The sequence below is a fragment of the Physella acuta genome, unplaced genomic scaffold (assembly GCF_028476545.2).
Source record: "Physella acuta isolate Inbredline_101_S28 unplaced genomic scaffold, ASM2847654v3 ptg000930l, whole genome shotgun sequence".
NCBI lineage: Eukaryota > Metazoa > Mollusca > Gastropoda > Physidae > Physella > Physella acuta.
In genome coordinates this window covers 460,514-487,135 of record NW_026732447.1, presented here as the reverse complement: position 1 = coordinate 487,135, position 26,622 = coordinate 460,514, and the positions used below count along the sequence as shown (strand labels likewise).

General features: G+C 34.1%; 1 protein-coding gene across 1 annotated transcript; it reads left to right on the top strand.

Moving 5' to 3' along the window:
- Positions 1–1,492: 1,492 nt before the first annotated feature.
- Positions 1,493–11,098, top strand: LOC131953557 (fibrillin-2-like). The gene is made up of 3 exons (XM_059316781.1): positions 1,493–1,496; positions 1,678–1,944; positions 9,018–11,098. Exons 1-3 carry the CDS (start codon positions 1,493–1,495, stop codon positions 11,096–11,098), a joined length of 2,352 nt encoding a protein of 783 aa, XP_059172764.1.
- The last annotated feature ends 15,524 nt before the right edge of the window (positions 11,099–26,622 follow it).

Genomic DNA, 26,622 nt, shown 5'->3' with positions numbered 1-26,622 from the left:
ATATGTAATAGCAACAACGGGTCTTTTATCTGTAGCTGTTTACCTGGTTACAGCCTGCAACCAGATTTACTCACCTGCGTTGATATCGACGAGTGCTCACTTCCCAACCCATGCCAGGTGTCATGCAACAATAATTTAGGCTCTTTCTGCTGCAGCTGCCCTTCAGGATTCGAACTCGCGCCTGATAGGTATAGGGTAAGGTGGGGTAATTCCACACACGGGGTAATTCCACACACTATATACTGGATACTCTCTATTTTTAATGAGAGTAAAGTTTAATTAAAAGTTACTATTCCCTGTTTCTAAGAGGTCATTTCTTGTACTTTCTGATACTGTTAGAGAAGCGTTCACCTACATTCAGAGCAAGAATTTTAATTTTATCTGCATCTATCTTCGAACATCCTTAGGTAAGTACAACCCCTGCACTTTTTTAAAAATATTTTTTTTTGTCTTATTTTTAATTGTTGTCAATTATTTATTGATTATATGAAAGCTTAATCATTTTTGTTAATAGTAACAGTTAATGATGCTAGATTCAGCCTTTAATTTAGAACAGGAAAGCATTTTTTTTTTCAATAGTAGGTGTGGGGCAATTCCACACACATGGTGTGGGGCAACTCCATACACTATAGTTTGGAATGTCCCATTTTGCTTTTTGTACTCTTTAGAGGGTTTAGCTATTATTTTAAACCAATTTAACTGGTTGTGGCTAATTCTGTAATTCACAACTCATGATTTAATCTTAAAAAATACTTAAATAGTACTAGATCTAGTACTATTTATTTTTTAAAAAGACTCTGCTATTAAAGTTAAGTAAAATTGCCACATACTTCTTTTATTTCTTTATCTATTATTATTTTTACTGTACCTATATTATTTATTATAATTTATGCAATATTTAGAGCTAAACATCCCCATACACACATTAGTAATTAAACTTTCTAACATTTAATTTTGTATTTATTTCAGAATGGTCCACAATTATAAACGAATAACTTCGGCCTATGACAGATGAGAGTAGAATTCAGGAGGAAGAAATTGAGACTTTCTCCTCACCCAGTGATGAAGACTGGTTGCCCCCATGCAAAATTGTTTCCAAGGGGAAAAATGTTTTTTACACATTTTTAAATACATGAATTTTAAAATTTTCATAATGTGTGTGGAATTGCCCCACTTGCCATGTTTTTGCAATAAAAGTGAAATATTTAAAAATTGTATTTTATTTTGTGAATTATCTTTATATTTGTTTGCCATCATATAAGTAATGCATGTCTAGTTTTACCCTCAATATTATATTGTGGTAGTGTTGATTTTAGATTTTTTACAAATTTTTTAGAAAAGTAGTGTATGGAATTACCCCGGGTTACCCTACGTGTTCTGATGTCAACGCATGCGCAAGTGACAACCCGTGTGACCATAACTGCACCAACACAACCGGGTCGCTCGTTTGCACTTGCCTTGACGGATATATCCTTGATCTTGATAATCAGTCATGCGTGGATATTAACGAATGTACATTAAATTCATCCCTATGCCCCGGGCCATGTACCAATACGAACGGTGGATATTTTTGTGGATGTGATTCTGGATTCACCCCGTTGTTAAACTCCTGCAAAGACATCAACGAATGCCAAAGCGATACACATAATTGTTCTCAGATTTGTAAAAATTCACAAGGAAGTTACTACTGCGCATGCCGCGGCGGGTATGCTCTCGCGCATGACCGCCGAGGCTGCGTGGACGTCGACGAGTGTCGCGACAACAGCAGCGGATGTGGCCAGGTGTGCTTCAACACGCCCGGCTCGTTTAGATGCGGTTGCCAGGCCGGCTACCGTCTAGACGCCCGGGACGGTCAGACGTGTCAGGATGTCAACGAGTGTCAAGAGAACGCTACCCTGTGTGACCAGCGATGCGTGAACACGCCAGGTGGCTTTGACTGCGCTTGTAATTTAGGCTACACCGTGTCTCAGAGCGGAACGTGTTTGAAAAACGTGGACAATAATTTCTGCCCCTGTCCCTGTTCGTATCTATCAAATCAAAAGCATCTGACCAAAGAGAATATTTTGAAAGAAGCGAAGCAGACGATAAAAAATTTAACAGTCTCCAAGACAAATATTTCAGCGTACGAACTAAGTAAGACTTGTGCAGTGGACACGAGAAAGTCTTCACAGACTTTTGGCTATGTCGGCGTGGCTATCTTTGTATTGACATTTGGATGCATTGTTTTTCCTGATGCTGTTTCTGTCGTGTATTTTATAATCATTTTTTTAAAACAGAGAAGAAATCAACCGGAGCACGAACGCCGGTTACGCCCCCAACCTAGGACGAAATATGAAAAAACTAGTACATTTAACTAGAAAAGAAATTAGCAATTGTCCACCCCCTTTACCCCCAAAGTTTCACGTCTCCCGATTCGCGGAATAAAATAACTGAAACAAATCCAAATTCAGTCGCGCAAATCTTAATTGGTAGATTGCAAAGTTCGATTAAAGACCTCTATTTATTCATCATGCTACATAAATGTACTTGTAAATAATTCTGGATATGACATAGCATAGCATAGAATACTTATCGGATTAGAAGGCTCCGTTATTTATTCTTATTACAACTAAGAAACAAAAACTGTAATCAACAGTGTAATCGTATCCCTACTTGAGGTACTAAGGTGAAATTTGAAGACCCAAACAGTCGAACTTTGTTCCTAATTACTTTATTAAATAGTTTGTTTGGTCAAAAATGTAAGAAGTGAAACAAAAAATCAATTAAGTTATCTATATACTACTAAAAGTCAAGTTTGTTTACATGTTTGAATATTTATTTGTTTGCCTGATCGAAAATTGTGATATGTTCCACTCTATCTGGAAAGCTGTAAAATGGTATGCAGGTAGAGAATAATTTTTTAATGCAGACAGACTGTTGATCACAAATTTATTTAAAGACGTTAATTAATTAATTGATTTATTCATATGCAGATTAACCCATTTTTTTAAAAAATATTTGAAAAGCCACTAGACTCGGCGGGACCGTGACGTCACAGGTTTTTGTTTACTCTTTAGTACAATAAAATGGCGGCGTCTATCGAAGAAAATTGTGTTCCCATTCACAAGTTTAACGCGTTCTAAATCTAATTTTCTGTCGGTCATAACTTTAACAATACGTCCGTTTTCTGTATTTATTACGTTCCAACACTTATATCAATGTTCAACTGTCTTTTTCATTTAGTTTTACAATAAATTTCTCTAGATCTAAAGATCAGCTATCGAAGGAAATTTATGAATCTAGCCTAGATCTAGATCTAGCCTAGATGTAGGTCACTAGGTTTCTATGTAAATTCTAGATCTAGACTTAATGTAAATTCTACATCTAGAATCTATTTCAGGCCTTAATTATTTTATATAAATCTTTGTTTGGCTTATTTAAGATAAAATTTAATTTGAAAGTTAGTACTACTAGACTTATTTTTAGATCTAGATCTAGAATCTATACGCCGTAAATCAAGTTGCATAAGGAGATACATAGTATAGTATAAAAATTCACTTGTGACGTCACGAGTAAATAGCTAAAATGGTAGCGTAGTCAGCTCTCACGCAGGAGGCACAGGTTCTAGACCAATATGTCAATGAAATTTTTTTTTTCAATTTTTTTTTTTTAGATGTGAATGATAACGTTGCCTATCTGAACTTGGCAAGATACAGGGCAGGTGAAGTAGAGTTCATCTGTTTCTTTGTCCTAAGCATATGAAAGGATAGTGTGGTCAGATACATGCTCGGCTGGAATTGTTTTTTAAACGATAAAAACATGTTGTCTGAGACTTGGCAGGACACTGGGCAGGTGAAGTAGAGTTGAGTAGGTCACCTGTGACGTCAGTTTATGAAGGGATAGTCCGAAATCGGTGTTTTCGGTGTTTTTAAAAGATAAAAAACATATATTTGAATGTGGGGTCTGTTTTTTGTGACGATAAGTGACACTGCAGTAGCGTACCGAGGGGGGGGGGGGGGGACGGTAGGGGAGGGGAGGCGGGGGGTGGGGGGGGGGAAGGGGAGGCGGGGGGTGGGGAGGGGGAAGGGGGGGGGCATATGTTGGGGCGCCAAAATGGTTTGGAAAAATAAATTGATAGGTTGAGGGGGGTTCAAATCGAAAGTTTGAGTGGGGGGGGGGGGGGGGTGCACATCAAAAGTTTGAGGGGGGGGGGGTTCAAATCGAAAACTTTGTCCCCGGGCGCCGGGAAGGGTCGCTATGCCTCTGAGTGACAGACGTGATGTTTTTTGATGGATGACCCCCGAAACCCACAGTTATCCAACGGATGACGGGTATTCTAGTTATTTCTAAAAATGACAAATTGCACTTCAATGAAAAGCTCTTAATTTAACTTTGACACTTATAATAGGGTAAATTATTTTTTTCCCCCTTCACATACATCATTCCGTGAGTCATATTGAAAAATAAAGAATAGATATCCAGACAGTAAAGTAGTGTTACATTTTTAAATAGTTATTTGTAAAATTAAAATATTTGAAAAACAACTGTACAATGCGTATTGCTCCAAATTCTTTTGAAAAGTGTTTTGTTTGAAATTAGTAGAGTTTAAAAACGAAATTACTTATTTAAATTATGTTTTCAATTATCACTTCATAAAGAGCATAGGCATTATAAATTGATTACTAGCAACATAGAAACAACAAACTATATCCCTATATATATATTATATATATATATATATATATATATATATATATAAATTCACACGTGATGTTAAATGCAAACAAATAGTAGTAGTGTCGAGACATCGATACAATGGTGTTGTTGTGCATAACAACGTATACCCATAATTCTTTAAACCGGAAGCAACTCTTATACGCGAGGCTCTTCGTCTTGAATGAGCACGATCATTATTCACGGACTGTTGAACTCGAAACAGAATAAAGAAATAAACAGATACGCTTGACGTAACAGATCTCCACTGTATTGGCGGTCTTAGAGATCGATAGTGAAATAAACAGATATTGATTCATCGAGACGATGTGCTCAATAGGTGATCGGCGAAATAAAAGTATTTTTGACCATGGTGACGTGTAATCACATCCTTATTTCTCCGGTGAAACCACAGAGATGCTCACGTCTTTACTTAGCTTTAGTGAGTACCTGGCATGAATTAAAGATGGAGCTATTTGTGAGCGCATATAAATGTCAGCTGAATATCGGTATATCATCGTAATATTTATAATAATGGTTCACTATTTCACTTTATTTTTTTTATAAGTTTTAAGTCTGCGCTTTCTGGAAGGTAACAGCAGATGAAGTAGAGTTAATCTGTTTCTACCGATACGGCTCATACCGTAATTGTTCGTCCAGTGCAGATTGCAACTACCTTTACTTTTATGGTTAGTCCGATATCAATTTTGGCATAATGACATCACATAATTTACAAATTACAAGTCAAAATAAAAAGCTGATTAAATTAAAACTTTACCAAAATACTCTGACATAATTATTCTTTTTGAAATTTACTGAACAAGTTTTACAAGTGAAATTCGGAACAAACATTCTTTTTTTTTCTTTGATTTTTAAAAATATTTTGACGAAAATCATGCTTGGATGAAACAAATAAAAACTCCTTTATTATCACAAAGATTTCTCACTGTTCAGATAATGTAAAAAATGAAAACAGTAGAACTCTAAGACGGCAACATAAATGTAAAATCGAATATATAAAAGCCCATGTGCGTACTTCTCTCTCTCTCTCTCTCTCTCTCTCTCTCTCTCTCTCTCTCTCTCTCTCTGTCCGCAAAATATTTTTACAGGCTATAACATCAGAATCTTCAGCGATATATGGAGAACTTGATACGGACTTATGTTGAAAATAATATGTTAGATGTTTTAAATGTATAAACACAATTTTATTTAAAGAAGAAAAATAAAAAATAAATGCATATTCGAATGTAGAAAAACAGTTTTAATTATGCAACCGGAAAAGTGTTTATAGTTGTGAAAAAGAACGCTACTAATGTTTACACTAAGGAAAGAGCACAGAATTAATGACGTCATCTTCCGAGTTTAGAATATAAAGAAATGAACTGTTTCATTAAAATCTAAAAATTTCAATGTAATATCAATTAGGAGTTATACTGTTCAGGGAACCTCTGTACTTCTCATTACATTTTGAGTCATAAATTGCGAACATCACATCAATCTCTCTGAAAACGGGCTATAAACAACAAACAACAACAACAACAAAAATTTCTCAAAAATTAGCGTTACTGTTTAAACGTAAGCACTACACATAACAAGCAATCACTAATTAATTAAGCATTCAAATTCTCAATTTTTTTTGAAAACCTAAGCGAAGCTATGCAGCATATCTAGTTGATTAGATTGTGCTGTAACACATAAGTAATACCAAATTCATGTTTTTGTAACCGTAAAAAATGCAGCGTACTGTCACGATTGTACACAATTTTCGAATAATTGTATCACAGTAATCTTTACGCAACAATAAAAAAAAATATTGGTGGTGAATGTCATAACGAGTGAATATTTACAAATAAAACTAATACTAATGTGTTTATTAAATGTACATCATTATTATCAAATTTGTGATTTAAACATTTTTAATTTTATCAATAAAAATTGTGATGGATTAACATTCGTATTTTTCACATCGAGCCAGCAAACATGATTGATTTTTGGCTTCAAACGCACATGTGTACATCAACATTGACATCAACCAAAGATATCTTCAAATTCATTTGTTTAAGAAACAAGCTAAACAATTCAACCTCTCAATTTAAACATGGATCAATAATCGATTTCCAATATTTAATTGAGGATTTATCGAACAAACGCATTATTGCTATACTTAGGACTTTAAAAAAAATTTAAAACCATAAATGGAAATGCTCAGGCGGTAGAAATCCATTTAAACTATTATTGATGGCTGTTAGAATTTTTGAATGTAATGGATAAACTGTTTTATTGATTTAGGCAAGCATACTTTCACCTATACGGACATATCACGTCATCCATTAATGATAGCGTGACGACATCAATAAAACTATGCCAAGACACATCGATTCTGTTTTTCTTTTTCTAGAAACACAATCACGATACTGATAAAATTGTTTGGATTTTAAACAAGTAGAACGTTTCAACGCGTCGCATACATTTTCTTTGATTACTTATACAGTAAAATTAAAATCCGAATACATTTTGATTCGGGTGTTACACGGGATACGAAATGTCACTTATACAAGTTTTAATTGATTTTACTTTATATTTGTAATGATTCCCGCAATCAATATAAAGAATAGAACATTGGAGTATGTACCACTTCCGGTTGTAGGAAATCGCTCAAAAATTGAGAGGAAAATTCGTCAACCTAACTGAAACTTAACTCAAATTATCGTGTTCGCGTACACACAGCAGGCGGACAAAATTGGAAATACTTAGTTTTCAAAATTTGTTAAAAGATGTCGATTTAGATTGTAGGCACCATTACAATGCTTTTATATTCCGTATATGATAATGTAGAGAGGTGCAAAGCAGCAAAAAATGTCCAAATATAAATTAATTATTAATCACGATTTCAATACTTCCTCTATACTCCGTATACGAGAAAGTAAAAACAACCTCATATGAATTAATTAATAACATGACGCAAAAATAAAATAATATAATTAACATTTCCTAAATTTATTTAACGGATAAAGAGTAAATAGTTTTAAGTTAAATTTGAATTTAAATATAACATTTTTTTTCCGACTATTTTTTTTCAGACTTTCTTTTTCAGCGTTCCTATATCGTTGCTGTTGCTCTTTGATGTGTTGTCTTAGATCAACACCACACTGAATAATTCAGAGCTTAGATTTTATGTTGAAGGTAGATCATATAGGACCAATGTTGCTGGACTCGTCTGTAGTACGATCAAAAGCTCATCTATCAAAACAATCTTTCACAAAGCGGGAAGACACTCAGTTGCTAAAATCAATCAAATGTCCTGTTGATCATTTATTATTTATTATGACTATAGGAGTAAAGCAGAGAGAAATAAAAGGTGAGAAGAAAAAGATTATCGGTAGACAGATCATTTTGTGGACGTTAAACTCAGGTTGCAAACATAGGCGTAAGCTATATTATCGTAAATGTGGTGAAATATAACATAACCACAATTTAATTTCTAATTAAAAGCAATTAAATTCAGAATTTTAAAAAGACGTTAAGTGGTACTTTTAATTAATTAGTTATGTTTGTTTCGATTAGGTAATTAAAATCCTCTTGCAGCAAGTTAAAATGTCCATAGCAACCGATCAGCGCCTCTGAACCAGATATTCCATTTAGCCAGATCAAACGTGTAAAGTGACAGTCCAGAATTTGTTTTTGGACTGTTTGGCAGCCTTGGCTGAGACGGTAAATAATGGCACTTTTTGGTACCTTCTTGTGTCTACTCGTCTTGGGTAAGTACCAACTTAAAGTAACTTACTCTGTGCTCTCGAGATACTTGCATTGATCACAACGTTTACTACTACGTATGGAAATAGATAAATGTTTTTTTTTATCTCAAAATCGGAGTCCCTAACATTTTTTTCTTCTAAAGAATGTTCCCAATTTTGGATTTGAAAATCTTTAGAGTAGAAGATGTCATATCTTATTATAAACGAATAAAAAAAGAGATTCTTAAAAACAATAATATTCCCCATTTGAAAATCCATAGAAAAAAAGATGAAGGTGTAATTTTTTATGATCAACGAATAAAACAAAAATATGGTGTGGTCAGCGCTATGCCACGCCACATTTATTTTCCCTAACGTGAGTCAAGTACCCATCAGAGCAGGGTGGACTCAGGAGTCTGAGATCCGAACTTGAGAACTTTGGGTTAGCAGTCGAGCAGTTTACTAAACGACCACGGCATCATAACACACAAACGTGTTATTATGATTTTTAAAAATAATCATTTGTAGAAGTTCCTTCACAACTTAATCGCTGTTGATAAATTTGATATCGCAATTTGATAATGTCAACAGCGTCGGCGGACTCGGCCGTAGGTTTGACAGACGGGACGAATCTAACAAAAGCCCTCGCTGGGTTCGTGAACTTAACAATCAACCGCCAGACGTACTGGTTCTCCAACACCTCAGTCAACGAGACCACAGCAAGGAACAAATGTGCCGAGATCAACGCTGAGCTGGCTTTGTTTGACACGAACGCTGAGTACTGGGCCGTAGCGATCTACATGGATGATTACGTCAAGAACGATAGAAATTATTTGGGTAGGTTTTGGGTACAGATTTTATACACCATCAACAGCGATAATCACTATCAGCATTACTGGAGGACTTGGGAACTAGTGACAGTTTGGGGATATAACGAGCCTACGTATGTATGCAAAACTGTATCAAATAGTTCACCGTGCTGTGTGATTATTGACTTAGCTTCGTTCACAGTAGGACTTCGAGATTTCTCTAAAGAAAACATATTCAAGTTTTTGTGTAAGCCTGTGAATGAATGCAGTAAAGGAACTTCCAAGTGTACGCACATTTGTTTAGATAATGACTTGGGTTATGATTGTTCGTGTAGGTCTGGGTACAGTTTGGCTAGCGATGGATACACGTGTGTTGACGTGGACGAGTGTAACACGACACGGCCGTGTCAGCAAGCGTGTGCTAACACACAAGGCTCGTACATGTGTAGCTGTTATAGAGGTTACAGTCTTGCCTTAAACAACACATGTGTTGATGTGGATGAATGCAGCACGACCAAACCTTGTCAACAAGCGTGTGTTAACACGCAAGGGTCCTACACGTGTCATTGTTACACGGGATACGAAATGTCACCTAACAACACATGTGTTGATGTGGACGAGTGCAGCGCAACACTCCCGTGTGATCAGGTATGCGTTAACACAGTTGGATCTTTCAACTGTATGTGTAACACTGGATACACACTTATCCAAAAAAACATGTGTGTTGATGTTGATGAATGCTTGTCAAACCCATGTGACCAAATGTGCACGAACACAAACGGATCATACATCTGTACTTGCAATCCAGGTTTTATCCTTGCCCTTGACGGTATGACATGCAACGACGTAGACGAGTGTTTGTCTACACCTTGCCATCAGATATGCGACAATACTGCAGGGTCTTTTAGTTGTTTTTGTAATGAAGGGTTCTCATTGTCCAACGATTCTAAAACGTGTGTTGATATCAACGAATGTGAGAATAGCCCGTGTCAACACATGTGTAACAACACAGAAGGATCGTTTCTCTGTTCGTGTCAACAAGGCTACACATTGGGTGATGATGCTTGCTCGTGTGTTGATATTGATGAATGTAATATTGAGACAGTGTGTAATAGCACGTGTAATAACACATTAGGAAGTTATGAATGTATATGCCCATCAGGATATGTCGTAGATGGACCATTGTGTCTTGACATTGACGAATGTTCTGGAAGTAACAACTGCTCTGATATCTGCACCAACACAGAAGGCAGCTACAAATGTAGTTGTACACAAGGCTACAGTCTCAACCCAGACAACTGGACATGCGCGGACGTCAACGAGTGTACAGACGGCACCAACGATTGCGACCAGACGTGTACCAACATCCCGTCATCCTATCTCTGTAGCTGCCAGCCAGGATACCGTCTAGATACAACCGACAACAAAACGTGTCATGATATCGATGAATGTCAAGAAAATCAATCAATCTGTCATCAAATCTGTATCAATACGCCTGGATCGTACGCATGTTCTTGCTTTTCTGGACACACAATGGGCAGTAACAATGTCTGCTCTAATATCGCCATACCAGGTTATTGCCCCTGTTCATGTTCCTCTATGGTACTTCAATCCCAGCTTAAAAACACTAGCGCCGTATTGAAAAGAATAGAGGACACTCGTAACTCTCTGATACTGTCTAGAAAGAACCTCGTATCGTATATCAATACCTTGACCAGCGCTGAAGACAAACGGGCGGCCTCGGAATACATTGGTCTGCTAGGAATCGTCATCATTCTTATAGCACTGGCTATAATTATATTTCCGGACTTTGTTACAGGAATTTGGTTTATCATTAAAGAAGTTAAATTTGGAAATACTTGAGGGAATAAATTTAAATCTTTTAACGAAGTGAAAACTACTTTTTTGCGTAACATTTTAATTCTAATAACTGTATGTAACAATGATTCTTGCATACTTACCTACACTATTGGTCATATGGTTGAAGATTTACAACTTTCGCCTTTTTTCTACTTATCCAATTGACTGATCTTGGGCTAATAACTAGGACACACAATTGTCAAAGAAACCCATGACTCAGTCATAAATTACAAAATGAAGTTGCTTTATTGTTTACCTGTCAGTCACTAACACAAGTTCAGTGTATTATTTCGGAAAAATTTTCTGAGGGGTGCACTTGAAACTTTCCGGGGAGGGGAGACTAAATTACCGGGAAGGGGCGGCACAGTGGTTGTTGTATATACTTTGTATATAAATGTTTACATCAGAATAGGATATTTCGCATGTCTCCCTTTTCTAACATCGCTGATTGACCTCAGAATAGGAAATTTAGATTTTTTTCTCCCGTAATTTCTTTAACATCTATGTGTCAAAACACTAGCTCCCTTAGCCCATCCAATGCTTGATTAATAAATCTTAAAACATGTATAATGATTTGAAAAACGTCAATCAAAATGACGTTAGGTAAATTTGGCTAAAATCGATTCAATAATTTATATATACTTAAACAGCAATATTGATTCCATTGAAGAAAGAGAACAAGAGTATTGATTATTCAAATTTTGTCGACTGTAAAGTTTTAGATTGCTAAAGATTACCCCCAGTAACCGAGACAGCTACGAAAATAGACACGTTAATGTGTTGCAAATTAGGAGGCTGTTTATGAAGAAATTGATTTGTGAACTGTAGATCTAAGCGCATAAGCTTGAGGCACAAGTTTTGTGTATTGCTCTGTTTGAACTAAATCGGACTTTCCAGTTTATTTTTTTAAATTTTGATCTTGTAACTTTTTTTAAATTTTCGGCTTATACTTTAATAATTAGAGACATTTTTTAAAAAAATCCGTTTATATCTGTGTTTATATGTATTTTTTCAAAGTCACATTTTTTTGTGTGTAAAATATTACTTTAGTGTATATTAAAAAAGTGAATTTTTAAATTAGTGTATCTGCTTTTAATACTTTAATATTAATAATATGTACAATTTCCGTGCACGATGCCACTCTACGTACCAATACAACATGTTTTTTAATTATAATACTTACGTGACCTCAAACATCACGCACGGCTGCATGTTACATAAAATATATGTAAATATTCAATACAATTTGAGTAAAAATTAATCCAATTTTAAATGCATTTGAAAACAAAACTGTAGATTACTGCAAGATGCGGAAATAAGTCTAATATTAAAGTCGTCAATTATCCATTGGTCTTAATAGGGCTGGTAAGTAGGTCACCAACTAGTTATACGGCTCAATAAAACCTAAATAAGCCATAGAACTGGTTGGTGACCTACTTACCAGCCCTATTATTGAACCTTTAGTTAAATTTACTTGATGGTTTAAAAATTAATTATTAATTATTCACGAATATCTAAATTAAAATGATGTAAACGAACGCTTTACAATACATGTTTAGAAATGTATCAATACGCCCTGATCTTAAACATTTTTATTAATAAATGTATACCATCTAGGTTTAAAAAATTGTTTCGAATTATTTCCTAAGCTCTTTTTAAGTTTTATATCATAAAAAAGTACTAAACCTGAATTTACGACTCACTCAGTTTCTTATAGGTAAACCAGAAAAAAACATCAAATTCACCAACGCTATAGACATGGAAACATTTTCACCATCTCTCGCTTCTCACGCAGAGGTCCTCAAAGCGTTACTTTTGTTGTGGGCATTGCCTTCTATATGAATAGGGCAATTAATTTTGTCTAATTCAAATCTAAATTTAAAAAATCACGCAGATGTTTTTCTTGCACCATTAGTAACAATAAAGGCAATTTAACCATAATGTAAATCTATACACATAATTTTATTGTTAGGCTACACAACTTAATCTTTTAAATATAATATATATATATATATATATATATATATATATATATATATATATATATATATATATATATATGTTTATTTTATTTACATTATAGTATATTATTTATGTAAATATGTGTCTATGCGTATATAAATGCTATCTTTTCTTTAATTCAAATAAACTATTCCTTGTTAAAATCAATGTTATTTACATGTTTTAAAAAGATAGGTACACCACTTAAACACTACAATTCTCCTTCTTTGAAAGAAAACTATAATCAATGCTTTAAACTACACCCTACGACAATAACATCAATACTCCAATAGATGTCATATATGAACGGGTTCAAGCGATTCATTGTTTAACTAAAATAAATGTTTAATATTTACACAAGCGCTTTAATAAAAAAACAGATATAGATTACTTATATTACGTCTTTTGAAATTTAGTTTCGCTGTATCATTTGTGGCATAGATTTCGTCGCTTCGAGAAGTTGGTAGAACAAATTTGTAATTTCTCCTATATTATTTTACTTTAAACGATAAAATCTACTAGTAATATTATTTCAAATGTAATTATTTGCATCAATGGTTAAAAGGAAATAGAACGTGGTAATTTAAAGTGGAAAATTTTTCATAATGAAGAAGATTGTTGTACCAAGGCTTGTTTTAAGTGTTTTCGGTAAGTGGAAATTGATTTTATTCATTAGCGTAAAGTGGTAATTTAATTGAGTGTTTACAAGGAAGAGACGTTTGGTTTAAATAGTTGATTAGATAAAAGTTTTGTTCACATGTATTATACATTATTTACTGTATCAAATTCAGTGTTTTTAATTTTAAAAAAAAAAGAACATAAAAATTTAGACAATTCTTTTAAATAGCAAGAGGGATGTAAACAACCCGGAAATGATATCCCCTAAATTTCTCAAAAAATAGTTACATAACACTACGGGGATGGCAACTCGGAAAAAAGACATGATTTTTTAAATTACTTCTACTTTTTAAAGTAGAATAGAATCTCCTTTAAAAAAGAATTGCGCACCAAGTTAACACTTAATAATATGTGTTTAATAGTACGGAATATTATTAGTACGTTTTAAATTCACATGCGTTTTTTTGAGAAATCGGAAATAGCTCAAATTACTACTTCCGTTCAACGGAAATTACTCAAAATTTGAGAGAAGGCAGAAAAGTAGATCTTTTACTTATGAGTGAAATGTCGTTCATCTATCTGAAATAGTACTCAAGTTATAGGCTTTTGAAAAATTAAAAGTTGAATAAAATCCACTTCCGGTTACCGGAAATCACTGAAAGTTGAGACAGAACTACACATTTAATATAGTAATTATGTATAAAATATCATCAACCTTTTCAAATCTGACGGTCCATGGGGAAGTGAAGTAGAGTTCACCTGCCTCTGCGACCTCGGCATATGAAGGGATATTTTTAGTCAGCACAATGGAGAGCCGTCTCAACTTCCCTTAACGTGAGTTAGGTATCAATTATAACTGGGTGGACTCAAGGACATTCTACGTACTTAAACTAGGATTCTAAGGCGCGGCTTTAGGGTTAGCAGTCCTATGCTCAACCATTACTTCATCCCACCAGAGGTATGTGGAAAAGAGAAAAATTATTATGCCATTAGAGTTTTGTATATAGACAGAGAGAAACATACTGTTAAAGAGATATTCAAAAATCTGTAATGATTATAGACATTGAGCCCTTATCTTTTACAGCGAAATATTTACTATAGTCACAGTAGCAGTAATTAAGTCAAGCCGGGCCCATTATAACATGTATCTATCTTTGCAGGGACACTTGCGTTTATAAATTTGGCCTTGTGTTCAAACTTTGAGAATGTAACGGTCAACGGCCTAACGTACTGTTTCTCTAGAACCCGGGTCAACGAGACCACAGCCAGGAACAAATGTGCTGAGATCAACGCTGAGCTGGCTTTGTTTGACACCAACGCTGAGTACAGGATTGTAGAGACTTATATGGATAGTTACGTCAATGCCACGCGTAGTCTTGTCGGTGAATTTTGGGTACAGATTATTGTTAAAGATGATAATAAAGATACGATATATGAGCAATACTGGAAGAACGAGACAGTAGCCCTATCCGTATGGGCTACATTGGATCCTAGTGATGTTTGTAAACTTTCAACATACAACAGCCCCTGCTGTGCGAGAATAGATTTGCGTTCTTTTGATAAAGGGTTGAGGGATATGTCGTGCTCTTATACGTATCCGTTTTTGTGTAAGCCTTTGGAGCAGTGTAAACTTGGAGAAGTGACTTGTGATAAATGTTCGGTGGTTTGTGGCTCTGGGTACAGTCTGGCTAGTGATGGATACACGTGTGTGGATGTGGACGAGTGTAACACGACACGACCTTGTCAGAAAGTGTGTGTTAACACACCAGGCTCATTCATCTGTAGCTGTTATACCGGATTCAGTCTAACATCAAATAACACATGCGATGATGTAGACGAATGCAACACAACAAAACCGTGTCCACAAGTGTGTACTAACACACAAGGATCGTACAGCTGTAGCTGTTATCAAGGGTATACACCCTCATCAAATAACACATGTGTAGATATTGACGAGTGCAACACAACACGACCGTGTCAGCAAATCTGTACGAACACGATTGGCTCCTACACATGCTCTTGTTCTAAAGGATTCGAACTCACCTCCACCAATACATGCGTCGACGTCGATGAATGCTCAACCAAACCTTGCCATCAGCTATGCAACAATACGATTGGCTCATTTGTCTGTCAATGTAACATTGGTTACACAGACAATAACGGAACTTGTCAAGACATAAACGAATGCCTGTCAAGTCACTGTCAGTATGCCTGTGAAAACACAAACGGCAGTTTTCACTGCTCATGTCCTGTTGGCTACAGACTGGACGAAGATAATGTAAGCTGTCAAGATATTGATGAGTGTTTATCTAGTCCGTGTGAGTTCAATTGTACAAACACAAATGGATCTTATCTATGCACGTGCCCAGCGGGGTATAGATTGGCAAACGATACGAGAAACTGTTTGGATGTAGACGAATGTTCTGGAAGTAACAACTGCTCCGATATCTGCACCAACACAGAAGGCAGCTACAAATGTAGTTGTACACAAGGCTACAGTCTCAACCCAGACAACTGGACATGCGCGGACGTCAATGAGTGTACAGACGGCACCAACGATTGCGACCAGACGTGTACCAACATCCCGTCATCCTATCTCTGTAGCTGCCAGCCAGGATACCGTCTAGATACAACCGACAACAAAATGTGTCATGATATCGATGAATGTCAAGAAAATCAATCAATCTGTCATCAAATCTGTATCAATACGCCTGGATCGTACGCATGTTCTTGCTCCCCTGGATACACAATGTGCAGTAACAATGTCTGCTCTAATATCGCAGTGCCAGGTTATTGCCCCTGTTCATGTTCCTCAATGGTACTTCAATCCCAGCTTAAAAACACGAGCGCCGTATTGAAAAGAATAGAGGACACTCGAAACTCTCTAATACTGTCTAGAAAAAACCTCGCATCGTATATCAATACCTTGACCAGTGCTGAAGACAAACGGGCGTCTTCCGAACACCTTGGTCTGCTAGGAATCGTCATCATTCTTATAGCACTAGCTATAATTATATTTCCAGACGTTGTTACAGGAATTTGGTTTATCATTAAAAAAATTAAATTTTGGAATAAATTAGGGAATACATTATTTTAACGAAGTGAAAATTAATTTTTAATATATTTTTTTGAGTGAGATTTGTTACTATCAATACTAATAACTTTATGTAACAATGATTTTTGCATATTTAACTATAATATTCGTCATATTGCTTAATATTTACAACATTCGCCTTTTCTATGTTTACCAGTTGATTGATCTTGGGCTAATATCTAGGACATACAGTTTTCAAAGATACCCACAACTCAGCCACACATTACGAAGTAGGCCTGCATCTCGCCAACGCAAGATCGGTTTTCTTTCGGGGATTTTTCACAGAGGGGTGCACCTAAAACTTTTCGGGAAAGAGGGAGGGGAGATTAAATTACAGGGGGGGGGGCACACTGATTTAAGTATATATTTTGTTTATAAATAATATTTCGACAAGGGAGGAGGAGGGGCGGCAGACGAGATTTTGGAAGAGGTTTATGAAAAAAACTGAAAGATCGGCGTCTAAGATCATTTTTTTTTTTTTTTTTTTTTTAAATACTTTTATTTTCAATAACACAAGTTACAATCCTTGACCATAAAATTTTCCTCATGTGTTTAAATCTTTTGCTTTCCTTATCTAATATATAGAGTTCAATTCTGTATGTGCAAACCGAGGATTACAAGGGAGTATAAGAAAAATAATACTTCTATGTCGTCATATTGTTATTCGTCCCAAAGTGCTCATCGTCTAAATTAATGTATTAAAAAATTAATATTGAAGGTGTTGTAAAATAATTTTCATTTTTCAAACTTATAATAATAATTTTTGGCATGCATGTCCGTAAAACAAAATTAAAGTAAATGTATCATCTTTGACAAAAATTGTAATTGTGTCGTTAAATTATTTACATTTAGTCCTTTAGCACTCATTACGTCCCTTGACAAATTAGGAAAACACAATTACTTCCCTTGGTTTTGATTAGGGCAATGCCGGTATATTCTGATTACTAAACACACATGTTATGGCCCTTTACCAGGGGTCGGCAACCTGCGGCTCGCGAGCCGCATGCGGCTCTTTTGATATCAAGATGCGGCTCTCCAGCTCCGTGCACAAATACTAATAATCTTAATAAAAAAAAAATATTTGAAATAAAAAAATGTTAGTGGCTCTTTAAAACCAGGGAAATTTAGAAAATTGTAACTTTTGGCTCTTCCGCTTCAAAAGGTTGCCGACCCCTGCCCTTTACAGATGTTTTTCACAGACGCCAGTGTAGAGCCTGGCCGGGATGGCTAGTTTTTAATAAAAGACAAGTACTATGTTCTTATTAAGTTAAGAGCGCAACAATATCTTTTTTAAAATTTAATTGATTTTTATTTATTTACTCTGTTTCTTTTTCGGTTTTGTTTCCTAAAATATATAACCAAAAAATATACTGTCCAAAAGATGGCTTATACTAACAGGAGGCTCTTTAAAAAAGCAACAACTTAACCTCTGTCACTCAGGATAATTTAGGTATTTATTCTAACAAAGTTGTTAGAGTGAGGTAAGAATTAAATAGATTGTCTCCCATAGAATAAAATATATATATATATAGATTGTCTCCCTTTCCTAACAAATTTCTGAATCACATCAAAATAGGATATTTAGATTGTCTCCACCAACATCTGCAACAACTATGTGACCAAACACTAGCTAAAATTGCCTTCAGAGGCGTCGCGAGGCGGGAGCGGAGGGTGCGGACCGCACCGGGTTACAAATTGCAAAATATACAGAAAATAAATGTTTTTTGAATAACAGATAAGTTAATCAATGATAGTAGAGGGGGTGACATCAAAATGTAATGACTTACTATGTAAACGATGCTTTTCCCACATGAATTAATAGGTGGATTGTATGCACAAATTAACGCCATTAAGCTAAATGCGAAGGGTATGTCACCTATTGCAACTATATATATACGCCTATGCAGAAAAGTAGCGGGGGGGGGGGGGTGCGGACCGCACCGGGTGACACCATTTAGGGGGGTGACACCAAGGCAAAAAAATAGCAAAATATATAGAAAAAAAGTTGAGGGGGTGGGGTGCAAATAGAAAATTTGAAAGTTTGTCCCCGGGAAGGGTCGCTACGCCTCTGGAGGGTGACACCATTAAGTGCCGCACCGGGCGACACCCGACCTCGCTACGCCACTGCGCCTATGAAGACATATATATAAATATATATATATATATAAACATGTTTCTTTCGAGGGGGTGGTGTGGTGACACCATGAGGCCCCGACCTTGCGACGGCTTCCCATTCAATGTTTGATTGAGAAGTCTTAAAACATTTATAATGATTTCAAAAACGTCAATCAAAATAACGTTAGGTAAATATGACTTATATCGATTTAATAATGTATATATTGTACTAAAACAGCAAAATCGATTCCATTGAAGGGAGAGAACAAAATGTATTGATTACTCAGTTTTCATTCACTGTTAAGGTTAAGATGGCTAAAGATTGTTACCCAACAACCGAGACAGCTAGGAACATAGACATGTTAATGTGTTGCATGTCATAAGATTGTGACCGTTGCAGTTGTTTAGTTGTAAGTCAGGAAGATGTTTATAAAGAAACACGAGTGAACGGTAGGTCCAAGCGCATAAGCTGAAGCCACTATTTTTCTGCATGGTTCTGTTTAAAATGAATCGGTTTGACGTTTTTTTTTGTTTTTTTTTAAACTTTGAACTATTTAATTTTTAAATTTCATGTTAGATTTAAATAATTAGTGACATTTAAAAAAAAAATACGTTTATATCTATGTTTATAAGTATTTTTTTTTAAAGTCACAACCCTAATTCACAAATGAATGCATTGACTTAAATGCAAAAGCAGTTTTTAAAGTATATTTTTTCAGAGTTTAAAGTATACGTTGGTATGTAATAGTTATTGAGAATCGTTTTTTACTAATTTTACTAATTACAAAAATAGAATCAAAATGATTCTTGCTTTTGCTTCCAGGCACAATTAAACAATCTTTCTCCAAAACGAATTAGTTTTAATTTGCATTTATAACTGAACTGCTATTTGTTTTCAATTTTGGTTTGTTAGTCCTATTTAAATATATATATATATATATATATATATATATATATATATATATATATATATATATATATATATATATGTGTGTGTGTGTGTGTGTGTGTGTGTGTGTATATATATATATATATGTATCCCTGTATATATATATCCCTATATATATATATATATATATATATATATATATATATATATATATATATATATATATATATATATAAATATATATTGTTGTTTATATTGTGCTAGTAGTCGAATAAAAAATATATATAAATATCTATCTATCTATATATATATATATATATATATATATATATATATATATATATATATATATATATATATATATATATATATCAAAACCAAATAGCTATACAATTTTATATTTTCGAACTGCTAATATTATTGATTTAAACGACAGTTATAGAATATCGCATCAATGGACCTTGAATTTCCGTTCAGTGATAGGTATAAAAAGATGCTGTATTGTTCTTAACAAGCAGCACCCAATTGGAAACTATAATCACTGTTGAATCAAATTAAAGAAAAAGTAAAAAGTCTGGAATTATTTTATTTTTTTGAACATAATTTTAGGAATGTGTAGAGTATGAACTTAAAAAAAAAATTAAACATTTAATTAGAATAATGAATGCGAATTTTCGTTTTTTTTTACGTGTTCTAAAACAAAATCAATGCAGAAACAAAAGTAAGGAAGCCAGTAGTATTAATCCTAGTGGTTAGTTCCCCTTCCTCCGTATATATATATATATATATATATATATATATATATATATATATATATATACTTGTGTATGTAGGCCCTAGATTAATTTGTAAGTGTGTAACAAACCATTTTAGCTTGTTAGCTGGACACACCCAAGAAGAAATTCGTCATACGCCGCTGACATTTGGAAATAGCCGAGTAACAAAGGACATGTTAGTTTTATTTCAGCTCTAGTCAGATGAAAAAAGACTGTACGATTGTCAGGCAGAATGACGTTTGTCACTTGAGATTAGTTGACAGGTTGTTGGAACAGGAAGGCTGCAAACTTAGGCAGGAGTCGATACAAAGATGGACGCTAGGATTTGTATTGTCGTGGCTATCTATGTCGCATGTAAGTTAAATATATAATACGATTAATTAATTTGTTTCCTATTTATTTCAAACATGAACTTGATAATTAGTTTTATTTTAGTGTGTTTTGTATAAAATTTTTGAATTCAAACTTAACGTAAATACATCAATTGAGTATGGCTTTCCCCTAATACAAATTAGTAACATTAACGTATGTAAAATTATTATACAATGAAAAAGCTACTATGTTGTTCTAGAGCATTAGGCGTAGATTACATTACATTCTATTTTTACTTCTATCTTAGAACATGTGCTGTAATTACCCACAAAACCACATACATTCGTTGGTAAAAGTAAAGGTTGCTGGGTATAGTCCCTACCACATTATCCCTTCATAAGTCGAAGTCCGTAAAAAGTGAACCCTACTTCATCTGCTCAAACGTTTTAGCAGACGAGATTTTGGAAGAGGTTTATGAAAAAAACTGAAAGATCGGCGTCTAAGATCATTTTTTTTTTTTTTTTTTTTTTAAATACTTTTATTTTCAATAACACAAGTTACAATCCTTGACCATAAAATTTTCCTCATGTGTTTAAATCTTTTGCTTTCCTTATCTAATATATAGAGTTCAATTCTGTATGTGCAAACCGAGGATTACAAGGGAGTATAAGAAAAATAATACTTCTATGTCGTCATATTGTTATTCGTCCCAAAGTGCTCATCGTCTAAATTAATGTATTAAAAAATTAATATTGAAGGTGTTGTAAAATAATTTTCATTTTTCAAACTTATAATAATAATTTTTGGCATGCATGTCCGTAAAACAAAATTAAAGTAAATGTATCATCTTTGACAAAAATTGTAATTGTGTCGTTAAATTATTTACATTTAGTCCTTTAGCACTCATTACGTCCCTTGACAAATTAGGAAAACACAATTACTTCCCTTGGTTTTGATTAGGGCAATGCCGGTATATTCTGATTACTAAACACACATGTTATGGCCCTTTACCAGGGGTCGGCAACCTGCGGCTCGCGAGCCGCATGCGGCTCTTTTGATATCAAGATGCGGCTCTCCAGCTCCGTGCACAAATACTAATAATCTTAATAAAAAAAAAAATATTTGAAATAAAAAAATGTTAGTGGCTCTTTAAAACCAGGGAAATTTAGAAAATTGTAACTTTTGGCTCTTCCGCTTCAAAAGGTTGCCGACCCCTGCCCTTTACAGATGTTTTTCACAGACGCCAGTGTAGAGCCTGGCCGGGATGGCTAGTTTTTAATAAAAGACAAGTACTATGTTCTTATTAAGTTAAGAGCGCAACAATATCTTTTTTAAAATTTAATTGATTTTTATTTATTTACTCTGTTTCTTTTTCGGTTTTGTTTCCTAAAATATATAACCAAAAAATATACTGTCCAAAAGATGGCTTATACTAACAGGAGGCTCTTTAAAAAAGCAACAACTTAACCTCTGTCACTCAGGATAATTTAGGTATTTATTCTAACAAAGTTGTTAGAGTGAGGTAAGAATTAAATAGATTGTCTCCCATAGAATAATATATATATATATATAGATTGTCTCCCTTTCCTAACAAATTTCTGAATCACATCAAAATAGGATATTTAGATTGTCTCCACCAACATCTGCAACAACTATGTGACCAAACACTAGCTAAAATTGCCTTCAGAGGCGTCGCGAGGCGGGAGCGGAGGGTGCGGACCGCACCGGGTTACAAATTGCAAAATATACAGAAAATAAATGTTTTTTGAATAACAGATAAGTTAATCAATGATAGTAGAGGGGGTGACATCAAAATGTAATGACTTACTATGTAAACGATGCTTTTCCCACATGAATTAATAGGTGGATTGTATGCACAAATTAACGCCATTAAGCTAAATGCGAAGGGTATGTCACCTATTGCAACTATATATATACGCCTATGCAGAAAAGTAGCGGGGGGGGGGTGCGGACCGCACCGGGTGACACCATTTAGGGGGGTGACACCAAGGCAAAAAAATAGCAAAATATATAGAAAAAAGTTGAGGGGGTGGGGTGCAAATAGAAAATTTGAAAGTTTGTCCCCGGGAAGGGTCGCTACGCCTCTGGAGGGTGACACCATTAAGTGCCGCACCGGGCGACACCCGACCTCGCTACGCCACTGCGCCTATGAAGACATATATATAAATATATATATATATATAAACATGTTTCTTTCGAGGGGGTGGTGTGGTGACACCATGAGGCCCCGACCTTGCGACGGCTTCCCATTCAATGTTTGATTGAGAAGTCTTAAAACATTTATAATGATTTCAAAAACGTCAATCAAAATAACGTTAGGTAAATATGACTTATATCGATTTAATAATGTATATATTGTACTAAAACAGCAAAATCGATTCCATTGAAGGGAGAGAACAAAATGTATTGATTACTCAGTTTTCATTCACTGTTAAGGTTAAGATGGCTAAAGATTGTTACCCAACAACCAAGACAGCTAGGAACATAGACATGTTAATGTGTTGCATGTCATAAGATTGTGACCGTTGCAGTTGTTTAGTTGTAAGTCAGGAAGATGTTTATAAAGAAACACGAGTGAACGGTAGGTCCAAACGCATAAGCTGGAGCCACTATTTTTCTGCATGGTTCTGTTTAAAATGAATCGGTTTGACGTTTTTTTTTTGTTTTTTTTTTAAACTTTGAACTATTTAATTTTTAAATTTCATGTTAGATTTAAATAATTAGTGACATTTTAAAAAAAAAAATACGTTTATATCTATGTTTATAAGTATTTTTTTTTAAAGTCACAACCCTAATTCACAAATGAATGCATTGACTTAAATGCAAACGCAGTTTTTAAAGTATATTTTTTCAGAGTTTAAAGTATACGTTGGTATGTAATAGTTATTGAGAATCGTTTTTTACTAATTTTACTAATTACAAAAATAGAATCAAAATGATTCTTGCTTTTGCTTCCAGGCACAATTAAACAATCTTTCTCCAAAACGAATTAGTTTTAATTTGCATTTATAACTGAACTGCTATTTGTTTTCAATTTTGGTTTGTTAGTCCTATTTAAATATATATATATATATATATATATATATATATATATATATATATATATATATATATATATATATATATATATATATATATATATATATATATATGTGTGTGTGTGTGTGTGTGTGTGTGTATATATATATATATGTATCCCTGTATATATATATCCCTATATATATATATATATATATATATATATATATATATATATATAAATATATATTGTTGTTTATATTGTGCTAGTAGTCGAATAAAAAATATATATAAATATCTATCTATCTATATATATATATATATATATATATATATATATATATATATATATATATATATATATATATATATATATATATATATATATATATATATATATATATCAAAACCAAATAGCTATACAATTTTATATTTTCGAACTGCTAATATTATTGATTTAAACGACAGTTATAGAATATCGCATCAATGGACCTTGAATTTCCGTTCAGTGATAGGTATAAAAAGATGCTGTATTGTTCTTAACAAGCAGCACCCAATTGGAAACTATAATCACTGTTGAATCAAATTAAAGAAAAAGTAAAAAGTCTGGAATTATTTTATTTTTTTGAACATAATTTTAGGAATGTGTAGAGTATGAACTTAAAAAAAAAAATTAAACATTTAATTAGAATAATGAATGCGAATTTTCGTTTTTTTTTTACGTGTTCTAAAACAAAATCAATGCAGAAACAAAAGTAAGGAAGCCAGTAGTATTAATCCTAGTGGTTAGTTCCCCTTCCTCCGTATATATATATATATATATATATATATATATATATATATATATATATATATATCTATATATATATATATATATATATATATATATATATATATATATATATATATATATATATATATACTTGTGTATGTAGGCCCTAGATTAATTTGTAAGTGTGTAACAAACCATTTTAGCTTGTTAGCTGGACACACCCAAGAAGAAATTCGTCATACGCCGCTGACATTTGGAAATAGCCGAGTAACAAAGGACATGTTAGTTTTATTTCAGCTCTAGTCAGATGAAAAAAGACTGTACGATTGTCAGGCAGAATGACGTTTGTCACTTGAGATTAGTTGACAGGTTGTTGGAACAGGAAGGCTGCAAACTTAGGCAGGAGTCGATACAAAGATGGACGCTAGGATTTGTATTGTCGTGGCTATCTATGTCGCATGTAAGTTATATAAATAATACGATTAATTAATTCGTTTCCTATTTAGTTCAAACATGAACTTGATAATTAGTTTTATTTTAGTGTGTTTTGTATAAAAAAACTTAACGTAAATACATCAATTGAGTATGGCTTTCCCCTAATACAAATTAGTAACATTAACGTATGTAAAATTATTATACAATGAAAAAGCTACTATGTTGTTCTAGAGCATTTGGCGTAGATTACATTACATTCTATTTTTACTTCTATCTTAGAACATGTGCTGTAATTACCCACAAAACCACATACATTCGTTGGTAAAAGTAAAGGTGGCTGGGTATAGTCCCTACCACATTATCCCTTCATAAGTCGAAGTCCGTAAAAAGTGAACCCTACTTCATCTGCTCAAACGTTACTATGTTTATGTCAATATAAGAACTGTGACCTAGCTAATATCGAAATTTATTACGATAAAAAATTATGTAGATGATTTTCATTAAAATTGTGATTATCCTGTGTGTACGGAGTGATGTTTGTATGGATGAATGTGTATAGATTTAAAGAAGATTTTAATAAACATTCTTTTATATTTTCTATATAATAAAGATTCTTTTTACATATAATATCTTTGAAGGGATTCTTCCAAAGAATGTGTTGGTTTTTTTTTTTTCAAAATGAAGCTTATATTTAAAGACAAATCTAAATAAAGCTTATATGGAAATAATTCAAATTTTTAATTTTCCAGGTTTTTGTGAAACAGCAGACTGTCAAACAGTGTTAGATTTCGTCAACTTAACAATCAACGACCAGACCTACTGGTTCTCCAACACCTCAGTCAACGAGACCACAGCCAGGAACAAATGTGCTGAGATCAACGCTGAGCTGGCTTTGTTTGACACTAACGCTGAGTACAGGGCCGTAGAGACCTACATGGATGATTACTTCAACAGTAGTAGAAGTTCTATTGGTAGATTCTGGGTGCAGATCATCGTAAAAGACCGAAACAATGATACGATCTATGAGCACTATTGGAAGAATGAGACGTTGACAGTGTGGCCTAAAACCGAACCAAACGACGTGTGTAGGTTGACGATTTACAACAGTTCGTGTTGTGTTAGGATTGATTTAGCTTCAGTAACAAGAGGGTTGAGGGATAAGTGGTGTAATACGTTGTATCCGTTTTTGTGTAAGCCTGTGAATGAGTGTCTTTTAAGAATTGCAAAGTGTACGCAGATCTGTATTGATAATGATTTGGGATATAACTGTTCGTGTAGGTCTGGGTACAGTTTGGCTAGTGATGGATACTCGTGTGTGGATGTGGACGAGTGTAACACGACACGGCCGTGTCAGCAAGCGTGTGTTAACACACAAGGCTCGTACATGTGTAGCTGTTACAAAGGATTCAGTCTAACATCAAACAACACGTGTGTTGATTTGGATGAATGCAACACAACAAAACCATGTCCACAAGT